At 49.6% G+C, this 14,760-nt stretch overlaps 1 protein-coding gene across 1 annotated transcript; it reads left to right on the top strand.

The window, feature by feature from the left end:
- The first annotated feature begins 638 nt into the window (after positions 1 to 638).
- On the top strand, positions 639 to 1,706 carry LOC119102375 (D-arabinitol dehydrogenase 1-like). Its single transcript, XM_037225745.1, has one exon. The coding sequence runs from the start codon at positions 639 to 641 to the stop codon at positions 1,704 to 1,706; it is 1,068 nt and encodes a 355-aa protein (XP_037081640.1).
- Positions 1,707 to 14,760: the final 13,054 nt, after the last annotated feature.

Below are 14,760 nucleotides of genomic sequence, written 5' to 3' on the forward strand. Positions count from 1 at the left end.
ACCAGCCGGAATCGGTCAGCACCATTCCTCACGTTGTTTACATGGGTTGCGTAGAAATGCATGTACGAAAAAATATATGCGCTCTGTGTGGTATCTATGCGTGCTAAACTCCACCACTTTTAGTCCAAATCGGTACTAAACACGGTTCCCCTCTCAGTAAGGATACGTACTAAATATTCTCGAGGATGTGTTGTGATATTTTTCGCATTTCAAAATTTGATTAAAATGCTCTTGTAAGTCGAGCCAATTAATTACAAGGGTTTAGCCGCACCTCATGATGACACATAATAGATCCAAGAATCTTAGAAAAAAGCAAGAAAAGGCAGAAGGTATATATGTAAGATATAATATATATATATATATATATATATATATATATATATATATATATTATATCTAATATAATATAAAGGTACATATATATATATATATATATATATATATATATACGTAATAGGTAGAAGAACCCTAGAATCCTAGAATAGAGCAAGAATAGGGTAGTAGAACCCTAGAATCTAGAAAAACCCTAGAGATGGGAGCACCCTGGTTGGCACCGATCCCAAGGTTTGTATTACGCACAGTGTTGACGTAGGTCCATTCGGGCCTCGCTTCGGTCTGTGGCGTGTCTGGTTACGGAGATGAGGGCGCTGCAGTTTTCTCAGCCGGAGCGGCGGCTCGAAGTGCACGAGGTGCCGTGGCCAACCGCCAGCGCACCCAACGATGTGGTGGTGCGTGTGTCATACGCCGGTGTGTGCGGCACCGACCTGCATGCGCTGTACGACACGTTTCCGGTGTCGCAGGACTGGCTGACGATGGGCCACGAGCTGAGCGGCGTGGTAGCCGAGGTAGGCAGTGGCGTCACCACCGTCAGTGTGGGTGACCGCGTCGCTGTGGATCCCAACAAGGGCTGCGGCTCCTGCGAGTTCTGCAAGCTGGGACAGGTGAACTTCTGCCCGCGCGGCGGCATCTCGGACACGCTCGGCTTTTGGCGTCCGGGCGGATGGGCCGCGGCGACGGTGGCGCCCGAACACAGCGTGCACCGGCTGCCGGACGGCCTGCCGCTGTGTTCAGCCGTGCTCTGCGAGCCCCTCTCGTGCCTGATCCACGCGCTGGATCAATTCGAGCCGGTGCCGACGCAGGGGCGCGTGCTGATCCTCGGCGCTGGCATCATCGGCGTACTGGTCGCGTGCATGCTGCACCACCGCGGCGCGCGTAACGTCACCGTCAGCGAGCCGGCGGCGGCGCGCCGCGCCGTCGTGGACGCGCTCGACCTCGGCTTCCGTACGGTAACCCCCGACCAACTGGCGGCCGAGTTTGCGCCGCTGACGGAGCGCCAGCTGGCGGCGGGCGGGCTCGACATGGTGATCGACTGCAGCGGCGTCTGCTCGGCCATCGAGACGGCGGCTGGCTGGCTGCGCATGGGAGGAAGGCTCTGCCTGTTCGGCGTACCGTCAGCTCAAGAGCGTGTGGCGCTCAGCCCGTACCTGTTGGTGACGCGGGAGATCACGGTACGAGGCATCCTCATCAACCCACACACCTTCCCGCGCGCCACTGCACTGGCGGCTGAGCTGTATCCGCGCTACCTGCGCCCGGAGAAGGTGGGAGTGCAGCTCTTTACGCTGGAGGAGTACCCGCAGGCGTTGGAGAAGCTGAAGAGCGGCCAGATCTGCAAGGCCGTCTTTATGCTGGACGGATCACAAGAGTAGCCATGAACTGAAGGCCAGCAGAGAGGGGCCACAATAACGCGCCCTGCAAGTGCCACTCGGGCCGTGGAGTCCGGGGACGCGCGGAGTGGGACCCGTCCGCCGAAATAGTCTAGGATGCGGGGTTTCTGTCATACGCTGGGCTTCTCAAGTAGAAGCTTCCCTAATTAAGGGTTTTTGTGCCCCGTCACTGGACGAGCCGAGCCAAAAGTTCGTCAATGTGATAGGCTAGAGTTTGGTGCTCCCGGGTTTTCGTCCTCTTGAAGTGAAGGTTTTCGTGATTGGATGCCTTAACGCAGTACCTCTCGGAAAAAAGGTTTTGGCGCCCTGAAAAGGGTTTTGGACGCCTGAAGAAGATTTTGTGCCTCCTCAGCGAAAGGGCCATTCTAAAAATTTGCCAGAGTGGGAGGTGAAACATTGTTGTGTTCCTGGAATTTGGTGCCCGTGAGAGCGAATGGTTTGTCATGGTGACCTCTTGGAAATAAAGGTTTTGGTGCTGTGAAATGCAGGTTGCGGTGCTCTTTTGCCGATTGGGCCAATCCAGGATTACGTCAAGGGACACGGTATGGACATTGTGGTGCCGCAGCAATTTGGTGCATCTCGACAATGAAGATTTAGGATTTTATTGTGCCTCTAGAATTTCCTGCGTCTTGAAAATAAAGGTAATGATTCCAAGAAATGACAATTTGACCGCCAAGGGGTGGTCGGGCGCGTATCATAGCGAAAGTCTGCATAGAAGAAAGGGCGAGGTCGCTGGTCCGTCGCCAGCGTGGCGCCCAGCACAGTCCAGGCGGATCCGCGACCCCGACACGTGAGGATCTCGCTCACGCGTCCAGCATTTAGAAAGACGGTCTGAGTGGTAGCAAGGTCGCAATAAAATGTCTTACCAAATCGGTAAAGCCGACGGTGAGGAACGAAAGTCTGGTAGGACCTGCGTGAATGTGAAAGGGAGATCTGAGCCTCTTATTCATACTGTGCGGACCAGGGGCGGATTCAGGATCTCCTCAACGGAGGGCCCGCGCTTCACTGTGATGCACCTTGCTATTTGTGCCCCCTCCCGGACTTGGGAGTGAAGCGAGTGCCCCCGGTCCTGCGGCCGGCTGACCGGCGTCAGTTCACATTGGCGCACTCTTCACATTGTCTTGAGTACGAAACCCAGGAATCTGAAACATTCCGAACCCTAAAATTGTGGGGCATCAAAGAAAACGAGTGCCTCTCACGGCTTTTCACAACGCATCAAAAATCATCACCGCTAATCAGTCGGTCCCAGTGGCCCAGTTGGTTAGAACGCCTGCCTTCCGATCCAACTGCCCGTGGCGGGGTTTGAGTGGGTTTAGGGCGTCCGTTATTCGCCCTTGGCCGGTGTGGTATGCAGGCGGTGGCAGTGCTTTCATTGTCCTGACCAGTGTATTTACATCAGCGCATTTAAACATTCCACTGCAGGCAGGAAGGTGCTGCAAAGCTACCAAATTGTCAAAGTTTTTTACCTGCGCTCCCAGAGCCTACTGCTGTATACTAGGGTGTTTCATCGAGGTGGTGGATCTCTTGGAATCAGATGAGACAAAATTTTTCCTTGGCACATGGGTTGATGATAAACTTTCAGGTCTGTCGCACCGCACCCATGTTGAAATTCGTTAGGCGAGAGCAGTTTTTTATAGGCCAAGAAAACCGCATTCGATATTAGCGCCACCTATTTTACACACAGGGATCATCCTCCAACAGGCCTTATAGCTGTCATGTTCCACACTACTGGCAATTGGCAGATAAAGTATGAAATAATATCATGTGGCATTAGGTTAGGTTTACTTAATTTATGCACTGTTTTCTTCCACATGAAATGCACAAACCTGGATTTGGCATAGTACTGATGACAGCTATTTTCATCCAGTGCTCACATTTGCTTTCTTGACATTTTGAAACCATCACTGGGCAATTTTGGTCCACTCATTAAAAATAGTTTACATTCTGCACTGACTGCAATGATCTATCGTCTATATTTGTTGATCCCTTGCATCATGCAGGAATTATTGAGTTACCTATCTCACACACATTAAAGTGACAAGCAAAAAACAGCCTGACTGCATCAAAAACAAATATTCCAGCCCCCGCTTCCTTGCCAGTTGGTCTACCAGTGTGACGTAACTTCATATTTCCTTGACGAGCCAGTCACCAATATCCAGCACATCCCTCCTGCCAATAGGTGGTCAACCAAATGTTCAAGTCACAGGAGGAATGTCTGCAAAATCAATCCTCGGGCATTTACATATTCACTTAATGAAAGAAACTATTGGTACTCCCTGCAAGAATTGTTGAACCGTTGAATTATCTACCTCATGGCCTGCAAAGACACCCATCACAAAAAAGCACCAAGGTGACATATTTAATCACCAGTACAAAAACAGGTGATGATATGCGACACAGACGCATTCTCCATGCAGCATGTGCCATCATGTTAGGTGTTAGTTTATGCACTGTTTTCTTGCACATGGAACACACAAACTTGGATTTAGCAGAGTAATGGTGACAACTATTTTCATCCAGTGTTTACATTTGCTTTCTTGCTGTTTTGACCCGTCATTGGGCAATTTCGGTCCTACCATTAAAAAAAGTTCACATTCCCAGCTGACTGCAATGATCTATATTTGTTGATCTGTCATATCATGCAGATATTTTTAAGCTACGTTTCTCACACAAATTAAACTGACAAGCAACCAGCATCCTAATTTAAGGAACATCTGCAAAAACACTCCTGGGGCCTTTCGGTATTAACTTAATGAAGGAAACTTGGAGGCATTCTCTGCAAGAATTTCGAGCAATCCAAAAATTAAAGTGAGAACAAGTCAAAGCTCTATAAAATGACCATGTTACCTCCATCTGGTTTTTGGAAGCATGGAGCCTGCCCCAGATGTAAATTAATCTAACCTTTAGGCGGAAAGATAACACCAAACACCGCCGACGCCTGCTGTCTGCATAGATCAAGCGCCTAACAAGGCTAAATTACGTGAGCATTTCTGTGCTGCTAGCCACTTAAGGCCCTCAATAATAAGAGTAGTTATAGCAGCAGGGTGTCAACTTCACCTTCTTTCTCTTTTCCTTTACCATCTTGGACTTGGACCGTCTCGAGCAATAGCTAAAAACCCGTGGAAAAGCGGCAACACCAAACAAAGCTGAAGTGGCCATGAACAGAACTGCGCGCACCAGTCATTTTTCTTTTTTGTTTTGTTTAGACAGCTGACGGCCGATAATTCGAACGAAATCTCTTCCCGAACGGATGATCCTCTCACGGGAAGGGATTTCCTCCGGCGCACGATTCGAATCAGGGGAACGGCGCGTGGGTGTATACATGGGCCGGATAGTTCGGATCGAGGACGGGTCCCGGCTCAATTCGAATCACAGCTGCCCATGTAAACAGGGTATATGTCAGGCGGGCCGAGCGTGCGTAGCGCATTTGTTGATGTGTGCAAGCATTGTATTGCGTAAGTTTGACATTACGTGCGCAGGTGAGAAACTTTCCAATCTGGTTGCCTTACACACATTTTTACTAGGAGCGGAATTTTCACATATGCTGGAATCAATACGCCTGCCGGAATCGAGGCCATGTTCGATCTGTCGTCAGCACGTTTGTCAGCAACAACCAAGACCCGGTATTCGCCCTACGTCACGTCACGTGACCGCAAAGTCACGGGAACTGTGACCTCACGCGCCGGCTAACGATGATACAAGGAGCTTTGCCAACCCGTCACCAAGGAGAGAAAACGCTCACAGATGAAATCACTCTGATAAAGTGCGAGATATTGATTTGGTAGCTCTTGCGTCGGCGAGTACGTTAGGCGGGATGGGGGCACTTGTCTATTATTTGGGGAGAATGCAACGTAGGATATACAAGAAGGATATTGAACTGCCGAGAGAAGCCATGAAAAGGTGAGTGGCAGTGATTGGTGTGGTGCGTGGTTGCGTTCCCGAATAAATTAATTACGTTATAAGTGTATACTTGAAATGATAATGGAAGACATTGAAGTGAACTGGGAACGGAAAAAAGCACTCAACTGACGGATGGGGTAGATGGCGGTAATATTAGAGCAGGATCAATACTTCCAAACGCCACTTTGTACGTAGGTCGGCCGGTCGGTCATGGTCGGCGGTAAGCCAGAGTAAGTGTGTGGACTGAAGTAAGAGGTAAAAGAAGAAGGAAAAGCAAAGTTAAAAAAAAACTACCCTGTCAGTCCGCACATTGAAATCTCCGTCAGCACACATAACGTCGCACATTCCAGCTGACAATCGTTCTGACGACCAATCGAACGAGCCCAGTTAAAAAAACAGATCTAACGGGCCCCGAGGCCCCGTTCGATCTTTGATCTTTGTGATATTTATACTTTTCCATGTATGCTTTGCAGCGAATTATTGAACCGCTATGACGGATTGCAGCACTTTTAGGCAGTTTTGCCGACACTGCCATCGGTTGTGATGTGTGACAGTGTGACGCTATCAGGCAGACACTAGGACGGTTGGGAGCTGGATATCGAGTGCAAATTGTATTAAGTGTTGAAAACATCGGAAATGCTAATTTGAATGTTCAAACATGTTATAGTGGCAAAGGCTGGTACGTAATGTGCAGCGTGTTGCAGGTATCGTGCGATCTTTGTCTCGGAAAGAAGCAGTAGCGCTGTAGCATGTATGGAGCGGGTGGAGGGACTCGATTTGTACCTGTGATTTGTAAAATGATTTGCACCTCGTTTCTCTCCATACACCGTCATAGAGTTATTGTTCAATGCTACTCGAAGTTGAAGGGGGAAGGGAGCGCCTGCCCCTCTAATCCGCTGTACGCAGGAAAAACCACTGATGCTCTGACTCCCGTTTGGTGCTTTACATTTAGGAAAGGACGGAACATTAACGTTTGACAACTCAGAGGGTTCTTTGTGCCGTTCGGGGAGCCTTGAGTCGATAGGGGTCTATATGACGGCATGACCTGAGGGCCCGCTTTCAGAGCAGCGACCAAGCTGGAGCCAGCGATTTAGACTGGTCAGGGACCCTGTATCTATCAGGGGACCACAGTGCCTACCAGAGCGTCCTGTGTTGGCAAGGGGTCCCGAGTTGACCAAGAGCAGTGTTCGGGGAGCCCCGAAGACGGGCTCGGGGCTCCCCAACACCGACGATCAAGAACCTGATTGGAGGGCATGAGTGCCCGAATGGCTGTCCGTATATTACACAAAAGATCACGGCCCTTAGGGCTGTGACCTGTGATACCAGGCAGAGGGTCTCTGTTTGTAGTGCAGTTGTGCTTTGTGTCCTGCGCCCGTGCTGGGGCGGGGGCGTGGCCGAGGCGCGCCGCCGCCGCGGTGTCGAGTGTCAGGTTCGCAGGCCGGCCCCGGCTCGCGGCCCCCGCTGTCGAGAGTCGCCGTGGGGAGAGCAGAGAGGGTAGGTGCACCGTCAGGCGCTGCTGTGGTGCGAGACTAAAATGCAGAGAAGCTTTGGTGAAATACTTGGCGTCTCATCACAGCCTCTTATACCGATTGAGGATCCCTTGAGGCATTGAAGGCGTCTATTCTGCCCAGAGACCACCAGCACCGAACAGTTGGTTCCGTGTCGGTCTGAACCCCGGGACCCCATTTCCAAGCAAGGGCAAGGCCGGGGCCCACGATTTGCATTGGTTTGACTTCCCGAAACGATGAGATCCACGATGCCTAACAGGGGTCAGTGTGTCGGCATGTGGTCCCGAGTCTGTCACGGGCTTTATTTGAGGACGCCCGAAGAAGGGACGGGGTCCCCTCTGGACCAAAGATCAAGGGCCCGATTGGAAGGCTGAAGAGGCCGGAGGGCCTGAAGGACTCGCCGTGGGTGACAATAAGGACGCCCCGCCCGTTGGGCCGTGACAACAAAGGGCAGTCAGAGGGCCTCTGCATCTATCGGGAGTCCGCGGTACAGTTCGGGACTCCGGCCCTAGGTCATTAACAGCAAACAGGCCGCTCCAAGCGCTCCGAGCTCTGGTGGCCCATTTTCCAATCACGAGCAAGGCCGGGACCACGACTTGCGCTGGTCGAGGCCCCTGAAGTAATCAGGGTCATGCAGTAATCAGTCAGGAGCATGCAGTGCCAAATAGGGAGTCCTGTGTCGGTAAGGAGCCCCGAGTCGGCTAGGGATATTGACGGGACCCCGAATGCCAGAGGGCCTTCTGCGTTGGTAGAGTCTACAGCACATTGGGTCTTCAGATTCCATTTAATCTAATTTTGCGTCAGCTCAGTAGGTCTAGATGCTCTTAACGTTTCACTCAGAGTCACATGTCAGCACTCTGAAACCCTATTTTGACACCCCACGAATTGGGTCACCCTGATATCCTCATTCAAAGCTGCTCATACTAGCGTCCGAGCACTTGGCACCAATCTGTGCCAGTTCAGTTCTAAGATAAACAGTGTGGCCAGATGAGTCCACATTGAAAGGTGAAGGGCTTGACAACGCCTCCGGTGCATGTACTGGGTATTTAACAAATAAGAGACGTGGCGGATGGAAAAACTGTATACTCTTTGGGTCCCTGACAACCAGACATCCCGCGCTGTGCGTTTTTCATTGTTGAAGCTTTTGTCATCCTCAGGCCTAAATTTATCACCGGAACGCGAGCACGCCCATCTGACTTTCGGCGGATGGAGTCGTAAGCCCAGCAACGAACTTACCGCCTGTACCGGGCTCGGGGATCGCTCGCCCGCTGCGCCAGTTGTGCCATCTCCTGCGGAATACTCGGAACCTGCAGCACGTCCAGACCGAGGGTGTCTTCAGCTGGCAGCAACTCAGTCGCTCAAATTAGCAACTCAGTCAGCATCGACTGACCAGGAGTCGATAAGGTATTGGATGTCGCCAATAATGTGGCATCACACTGTCAGCCTGGAGACCTATGCTTTCGCCAAGCATGTCATGAGCGTCCCTGCCTTCAGACAGCACGCTATCAAGGTAGATGCCTGACTTTCAAGTTCCAGCTCGATGCTGGCAGCATCCATGCGGCACTGCGGGTGCTAAAGCTGGCGGTAGAGTCCGTGAACCCGCTGGATCGTATCTGATCCTGCCCCTGCGTTAGCGAGACGACGTTGTGCGGCCGGCAGTCGTATAACTAAAGCCTGTTGCCAAACGAGGAATATCGTCGTTAATTCATCCGCTGCATTCAATATGAACGGCCAAAAGCTTATGAATGTGGATTGCGATGCGCTCTTAGACTGCATTTGGTTTAGGGATCAAGCAAGTCTTATCCAGCAATTGCTGGGCAAAGGTGAAGCAAATCAGTATCATGGCCATGAAACTTTGTATTGCATCGTGATCCCTTTGCATCATGAAACTACCAGCCAGCAGGGCCCAGCTCTGTTTAACGACTAAGCTTCAGCGTGCACTGACTTGACCGCCTCCGTTAGATGAAGCCGCGCGAACGTGCCTGGCCAGGTCCGGGTCGTAATCCCCGGCACTTCCATGCCCGACCGCTCCTCTAAGATATCTCAGCCAGGAATGTGAGAGATGTGCCCGCACTCGCTCCGGTACGCCGCCCTAGGATACGTCCACGCGACCGTCTGGTCCTGTCAGGTGATCTGCCAGACCGGGCCCAATCCAGATGCCAGCTGGCGGCCAGAAGTTCCATGAACTGGCCTGGGGTAAGGTCCCTGGAGGGCGGAAGTTGTGGTGCACAGTGTAAACTGGTAACCGGGGATGCAGTGTCAACTCCATCTAGTGCTTCTGAAGTCAGCAAAAAGTCCTTATGTCTAGCCCTTCGTTGGCGTAAAGCGCGACGAATTGTCCTCGAATAGCTTGCTTCCTGAGTCCCATATTACTGCCTCGGTTCTTCAATTACCTGCAAAGTAAAGGTTATGCGCAAAGTTTTCATTTATTTGTAGTAATTTTGATCTTACATATAAACTCATCAAGCATGCCATAATACACGCCATCTCTCACGCCCCGTTGCCACGCGTGCGGCCATCTCAGCGTTAAAGGTGCACCCCTGGTTTGATGTTTGATGTTTATCTTCGTTTATGGACGGGAAGCGGTACAAAATATGACAAGTGGATTGGCGCATAAGCGGAACGCTCAAATCCGAGCGCCTCTCCTAACAATAACAAGACATGGTCATCGCCGTCAGGGAACCCACGACCCACCACCCACTCGTCCGATCTGTGGGCCGAAACGGGCCAGGCGTCCGCCGCCGCCCGGGTTTACACACATGGCGGACCGGCGGCGGACGCCCGGCCCGGCAACGCCATCCAGTGGCTCGCCTGCTGCCCACGCCCGCTGGAAGTTTTTAGGCGAATCGTTTGGTCTGAAAAAGAAATGCTTGGAAAATTTTTGCTACCTGCTGTCCAGTGCGATCTTGTAAACCGTTACCTCAAATAGATAATTGGTTGCTCGTTGTCAGTGAGCTCAGACGAGTTTGGAATGATACGATCTGTTTTACGTGGCATCGAAATTCTCATGTCATGGTAGCGAAGACAATTCAACGCAACGTGTTTAGTGTCTTTATATGGATAGCCACACAAGCAAGAGGGACTAAGTGTAGTCGGATTTTGAATTGCGAACATGTGAGCATTACTGTCAGATATTCCTAATCCCAGCCTGGCATTTAGAATGTTTTCATGCCTGGATCCAAAGCTGTGATGCATCGGAGGCACAGCCACACCGCAGCGCTGGTATATTTCCCGTTTGAAGGAACAAAAAGACTAAAGATATAGCACCACAAGCGGGAGTTGGTTCCATCTTCTCGTAGTTGATGGAATGTAGGATATCTGGAGTGCTGAAGTTCTGTTCGGTGGCAATGTGTCATTGCATTGCGTAGTGGGCATTATGTTGCGAGTGCTCGTGTGTCAGGTAGAAGTGCAGTGACGTTTTTTGGCGGTCGATGTTGGTTGTGGATGAGGGTGTCGAACAGCGCCAGTTTGTGTATGTTTCTTCGTGACTTGAGAGTGTTCCATCTCAAATCGTCCAACAGTGCGCGAGTGTGTGTTCTGCAGAATGCACGGTGATTGGTCTTGCTGCTCTGTACTGTAATCTATCAAGTCTAAGGGAGTCACTGGTTGTCAAAAGTCCGTCGTATAATGCGTCACAATAATCAAACGAATGAAGAACGTAAGTTGTATGCATGTCGCCCAGGCAGAAATCGCGATAATGGGTAAAGTGGTCCAAGGGCTCTACTAATTTTGGAGATGTTGTCATTATCGTGCTGACGAAAGTGCAAGTCAGTAGACATCGTCAGGCCAAGGTGTTTGTGGCTTGTTGCGGAAGAGATTCGTTGACCGTTACAGGCCAGCTGCGGTGAGTTATGTGTGTTTCTGTTGGCGAGTGTTTGTTGAATTGTTTTCGCGGCGTTGAGCGTGATGGGCCAGTCTTTGCCGATCTCTTGTATACAATGTAAGTCATGTTGGAGTGTCGCTTGCACGGTAACTGAATGGTGTGGGTGATCTGTGTATAGGGTGGCATCGTCGGCAAAGAACAATATGTCGTTGTTAGTTTTGTCGGTGAGGTCGTTAAGATATATAAAAGCAAGGAGAGGTCCCAGAACCAACCCCTGCGGGCATCCAGCATGTATGGTCCTTATTATTATTTGTAATGACCAGACAGCGTTGGTCTGGTTCGGTATAGGTCAGCCAATCGTTAATGATAGCTGCACGGTACAAACTTGCAATTGTGTGACCTGTAAACATGATCATTGTGCTGTACGAGAATTGTATTATGGGGATGGTTGCACGTTTTCTCCATGTGACTTTTTCACTGGCCTGCTGCATGCCTGATGGATAATAAACAACATGGAAATGGTGGAGTTTTGCGCCCCCGATCCTGGACAGTCTGTCATGATGACAGAACCTAAAATTGATGTTAACTGATTAAGGCCTGGTATGTATTGCAACACACCTTGATAGCTAACTTCCAGTGGCACTGAAGTACGTGCAAGTACAAGGCAGAAGTATGAAGTTGTCACAGTTGAACATTTTTGCTGATGATTAAGATTTTATGCATAATTTTGGGCAATCTGCTCTGTACACGTTAATCTATGGCATGTCCTTCTCTTAACTGCAATGAATCCACTTAGTATAACCATTATATATGCACAGGTTGCCAAAAAAGCATTCACTATGACCATGGTGTTGCCTGCCGGGTTAAGCAAGGTGGGTGAGTTTTAAAAAGTGACTATGTCATAGGTGTCACCATGCTCCATTTAAGTATTGCTTGAGTGAAATGTTACCCTCACGATGCAAATTAAGTGGTCAGTTATGAAAGGCGACAAGTGTCGGACCGTTCCGTGGGATTTGCTTCGTGGGGCCTTGCAGGCGCTACATCATCCCCTGCACGATGCTCATGATGTGCGATGCAATGATTGATGCGTTATGCAATAATCGATGCACGATGCAATGGTAACCTCAGCCGCATAGCCCACGTGTTTTGTTTGTAAATGTTTTAGCTGCTGTAGTTTGTTTTCAAGCGTGCTGAAAACACGTTCCATTTTTGCACGTGTTTCTTTTTTTGCGTCGCCGTGTTAAAATGGCGCTGGGTGGGGCTGAGGTCGTCGTTGTCTCAGTAAGGGATGGCGATTTCCGGGAAAAGGAGGAAGCCCCTGTCCTCGATGAAGCGTGTGTTAGACAGGAGAAGCTGCCGTCGATGCTCCATGAGATCCTGGCAGAGGGAGGCCTTCTCCAAAAAAAAAAAAAAACGGTAGTCGTGGGCGGATCCCGGAAACCCTGCAATTACATCAGTGAATGCGCTGCGGTGATCACATACAGCCAGTAAACGTCATGTTCAGCGGTGCTCATGCGTATTATGAGCAGTTGGCATCTCCGTGCTAGGTGTATTCATGAAGGACCCGTCGATGGCCCCAACCACGCCCGGGAAACCGGCGCACGCCGCAAAGCCGGCGATAGCTTCATTTAGCCGCTCCCCTGTTGGCCTCGCGATGACGTCACCGCACGTGGCAGTAACACATTTGCAAAATGTTGTCAGGTTTTGATTTTGAAGTTCCAAACTTGTCTCCAGTGGAGTGGTGGGACACTGGCTCGGCAAGGTACTGCAGCGCAGGCATCACATCTTCCAACCGACGCTCCTGGTTGCCTTCACGCTGGCCATGATTGTCATAATAAGGAGCCAGCTTTGCCTGGATATTTTAAGAAAACTTGGTGCGAGATACGAAATGCGATTCGAAATCTTCGTCATCGTATCCTGGAACCATGTCGTGCACATGATGTTCTATTTTGTTTGCGCGACATTGACGATTTGGCAGGGCCAGAACAGCTACGTCGGCAAGTGCACCATTGTCTTTGTCACTTCTGAATCGTGCAACAGAAATAGTCTGTCAGGTCAGTATAAATGTGTGAAAGTTTTGTTCATGCATTGAATGGTTTGGAATATAAATGTGCCACATGACCTGATGTCACATGTTGCCATGGATGTTATTCGTCCGTGTGTGTATATGTAGAACTGCATGTCAGATGCCACAACGTGTGATTTCTCCCTGCACGCGTGCTCCGAGCAAGGCCTCAAACTTGGCAAATCGAATAGCGCTTTCCTTCGCACTTGTTTTCAGACATCGTTCATCTCACCGGCCCTGACCTGAGTGAGAGCGCATCACGCCTATTTTTCACTTTTTAGGAACCAGTGTCAGTGCAACTTCGTGTCTGTGGCAGGATCGATTGTATGTCATTACTTTCTCGAAACACTTAAACTAATGTAACGTCTTACTAAGTCGAGGGCGATGATCTATCTTCCTGTGCCTATAATATTCTCGTTAAGTTGCGTTGTTTATTGTTTGCGTATGGGCGGCCGTGGTGAGGGATATACATGAAGCATTTGCATCTGACTGTCCCGACTCGTAAATATCGTCTCTGCTGCGCGTCAAATGTGTTTCTTGGGAAACAGCTGATTTTACCAAGCGCCGTATTTGGGAGTTCCTAGAAGCGTCTTTCATTACGTGGATGGCGTAGCTGTGGGGCGCTTTGGGTTGCTTCCTGAAGGGGCGGAGTATCTCGTACCATTTTCCAATAAGGAACGGGGCTCTGGGGTTCAGTGCCCTTCGTGGTGCTACCAGGTCTAAGGTTTTTTTCTCGATTCTAGGGTTCAAGAGATAAATTAGGTGTTGTCATGAGGGCTTAAGGAGCATGTCACATTTTAAGTACTTTTCACTTATTATTAGATCTAACGAGTAGGATTTGATCAGTAATTTTTCGAAGTCCTGAATAGCTCAGAATTTTTGTTTGAAAAGGCTTCCCCTGTGGGAGAAATTGTATCGATCTCCCTGTTCACCAGCATAAAAAGTAATACATTTAAGTTGCCTTTTTCCAACATTTGTGTTGTGTAATGTTCACGAAATACCAATTTGTCAAAGTGCTTGTGGAATGAATCCTATAAAAACTTGAGACGCTATGTATTTTGTTTCCTTGAATTTTATTTTTCAAATGCGACGAACGTAGAGAGTAGCACATGAGTAGGATGTACGAATGTATCGTTCAGGGAAACCAACTTTTGTGGTTCGGAGGATTAGTATGGAACGCGAACAGGGAACCAAAAAGAAGTGTAGGAAAACATAGGCCCCGCCCGATCTATCGGCAGCACGGTTGACAGCTGGAATGAGTGACGTCATGCGTGCTGACAGAGCGTTCGATGAGTGGGCTGTCAGGAAAGTTTTTCACTTTACTTTCCCTTCTTCTTTTACTTTTTACTTCAGTCCATACACTAACTCTGGCTTACCGCCGACTGTGACACACTACGTAGAAAGTGGTGTTTCGAAGTGTGGCCTCCGTCTCACTATTACCAACATCTATCCCATCCGTATGTTGAGTGCTTATTCCCATTTCCAATTCATTTCGATGTATTCCCTCTAACTTTAAATGTTTACTTAAAACGCTGCTAATTTACTAGGCAATGCAACCACACACCATACCAATCACTGTCACTCACCTTCTCACGGCTACTCTTGGCATTGCAATATCCTCCTTATCCAACTTCGTCGCACTTTCCCAAAATTAAAGACAAGTGCCCCCACCCCATTTAACGTAGTTGCCAACGCAAGAGCCACCAAATCGCACCCCCGCCACCCTATCGGTGATGTTTT

The sequence above is a fragment of the Pollicipes pollicipes genome, unplaced genomic scaffold, assembly GCF_011947565.3.
Source record: "Pollicipes pollicipes isolate AB1234 unplaced genomic scaffold, Ppol_2.1 Scaffold_5724;HRSCAF=6776_pilon_pilon_pilon, whole genome shotgun sequence".
NCBI classification, from domain to species: Eukaryota; Metazoa; Arthropoda; class Thecostraca; order Pollicipedomorpha; family Pollicipedidae; genus Pollicipes; species Pollicipes pollicipes.

Coding starts and splice junctions, on each gene's coding strand:
- LOC119102375 (XM_037225745.1), top strand. CDS start 639: ATGAGGGCGCTGCAGTTTTCTCAGCCGGAGCGGCGGCTCGAAGTGCAC.